The sequence below is a fragment of the Sinocyclocheilus rhinocerous genome, unplaced genomic scaffold (assembly GCF_001515625.1).
Source record: "Sinocyclocheilus rhinocerous isolate Xijiao unplaced genomic scaffold, SAMN03320098_v1.1 scaffold232, whole genome shotgun sequence".
Classification (NCBI taxonomy): Eukaryota; Metazoa; Chordata; class Actinopteri; order Cypriniformes; family Cyprinidae; genus Sinocyclocheilus; species Sinocyclocheilus rhinocerous.
In genome coordinates, this window is record NW_015641295.1 from 952,589 (window position 1) to 955,066 (window position 2,478).

General features: G+C 34.5%; 1 protein-coding gene across 2 annotated transcripts in view; it reads left to right on the plus strand.

The window, feature by feature from the left end:
- Positions 1–1,715: 1,715 nt before the first annotated feature.
- Positions 1,716–2,478, plus strand: part of LOC107754756 (nucleolar and coiled-body phosphoprotein 1-like) — a 12,610-nt gene continuing 11,847 nt past the window's right edge. The window contains exon 1 of one of the 2 annotated variants that reach the window (XM_016571329.1): positions 1,716–1,870. In XM_016571329.1, the coding sequence (XP_016426815.1) occupies positions 1,760–1,870 (111 nt within the window). In that variant the 5' untranslated portion in view covers positions 1,716–1,759. The remainder of the gene's footprint in view (positions 1,871–2,478) is intronic. The other variant, XM_016571328.1, reaches the window with a different exon arrangement.

Genomic DNA, 2,478 nt, shown 5'->3' on the forward strand with positions numbered 1-2,478 from the left:
ACGATACTTCGGATCGATACGCCCATCCCTAAAACGGTCGCATTATCAATAAAAAAAAACACTTGCGCAAAACATGGTCAGGTCAAAGTGTCTGAATAATTTTTGGACCCAAATTTTTGATCAGTTTTACTGGTAGTCCACTGTATGAAGAATTTTTGGGTATAATATATCACAGTTTACTTTATTTTGCTATCCTCACTTAACGTACATAAATGAACTATAGTGTCCTGCACCCACTAGTAAAAAAAATTCACATATATATATATAGGCATCCCTATGAAGCCTACTATATCATATTTGATACATGCATTTCTAAGGCCTCTTATCAAATTATGTTGAAATGTTAATATCAAATATCAGGGTTTTGAGGTATATTTAGGCTATTAATTATCATTGTATTACATTGTGTAATATAATTTGCCCACCACCATTAAAACCACATAGCTTTATTCATAAAAATAAGCATTTACATATTATCTTACTAAGACATATTATCAACAGGGTGGACATTTTAAGCTTCAATTAGCATATTAGCTTACAACAAACTGTGACTAGTTAAATATTTAGTCGGTTAGGTTGTTGAAGAGAATTTGATATATTTAAACTTACATATTTTGAAAATACTGTATTCAAATCACTTCTGGCATATTTTATGGCGACAGGGTGGACACTGGACATGTTAAGCTTTGGCAGAGCAAGTAAGTCAACTCATATGAAGAAAATTTGTCAATTGAAAAGTCACAAACTTACTCGCCTCATCCGTTGAAATTCTCGCCACTGAAGAGACAAAAAATCTGTTGTCCTGATGTCACTAAAGGGAATGCCTTTTCTGAAAGGGGCGGATTCCCCAATATGACAGGTGGACAACCATTCAAGGGACATGGACAAACTCTTATTTTTTATTAAATAAAAATATCGATTTTCATTACCAAATGATCAGTACACTCAAATTGAGTAATCTCTTATTTAACAAAATATTAATAGGAGAACAAAATGTTTAAATTTTATGATTTGACAATATTCTACTATCATTCAAATTTAATGAGCAGTGCATGGGACATAGCAAAATAACACGCATCCTCTTACACAAAACTAAAAACAAAAAAAATTATCTAAAGTGCAAAGTAATGCTTTTGTTATGAATATAAAAACTTAGCCTAATATAACACACCCTTTCATAGTCATTTTTATGTTAAGTTATCATGGCAAATTAGTTATTTATGTACAAGACACCAAAAGGCACCCTACAGTGATATTGACCCACATATAAATAATAACTTCTGCACCAAATTGCATATTTTTGTTCAGTTTGGGCCTCCAAATAAAATTGAGGTGATTTTTCCTTCTTGAGTGTGTGCTCCTTATTGCACTATAAAGGCCATAAAAGCCTGATGTACAATACATGACACAAAACATTAAAAAAAACATGAAATCGTATTTAAAAATCTGAAGTTTCAGTAAACTGCTCCATATATTTTTTAAAGGGGTCATATGATGCGATTTCATTTTTTCCTTTCTTTTCAACTATTTGTTGCATTAGAAGCAAATTAAGATAAATGACAGCATAATATATATAGTGGGTTCAATAACATTAATCTCTGTACTTACCAAACAGACCGCAAATAAACAATATTCATATTTATAACTGCGTAATGCGCTCGTGTAAGTAGTGTGACGCATTTACTGCGCGCCATTTCCAGCGACGCCACGTGACGGTGAAATAGCCAATCGCGCTCCTCCTCCACACGAGCGAACGAAGATGGCGCAGGGCGGCACGGTTCCCAGCGATCTCTACCAGCATGTGTACTCGTTTCTCGTGGGAAATAAGTTCGCCAAAGCCGCGAAAGAGTTCTTAAAGCAGGCTAAAGTGGTAAGAGCCCTTTTACATGTTTATTATAACCCCTCGCGTGCGCGGGAGTAGTAGTGCTGTAACGTGTCTATCGGCGCGTGTGGAACACGTGTTTATGAGCTGCTGTATAGGATGTGTTTAAATGCGTTTAACTTCTGCCGGTCTTTGTATCATTCTGACCCGTGTCATTACAGCTTAGTTTTTCTTACACATTCAACGTGTTTTTGTCGGTACAGAATTAATTATTCATCATGATTCTTTTAAGATGTATGTAGCTTTTCAACAGCATTAGTGCGGTCTGGTGTCTTTATATTAAGAATAATAAAATTATACAACAAAAGTTGAGAAACAAGAAAATGCAAAGGGAGAACAAAGTCAACAAGAAATCAAAAATGTCAAAATAACCTACGTAAATGATTCACACACGTGTTATGTAGCCACAGAAGTCTTCGCTTTTTGATTTGATTTTACCGTATGTAAACTATATACAGCCCCCTACGAACACCTTGGCAATTGAATCGCCATTGGCTAGTAAATTTTTTTGTTTACTCGCCAGACTTATATATATATATATATATATATACACACACACACACACACACACACATACACATACACCAAAATACACA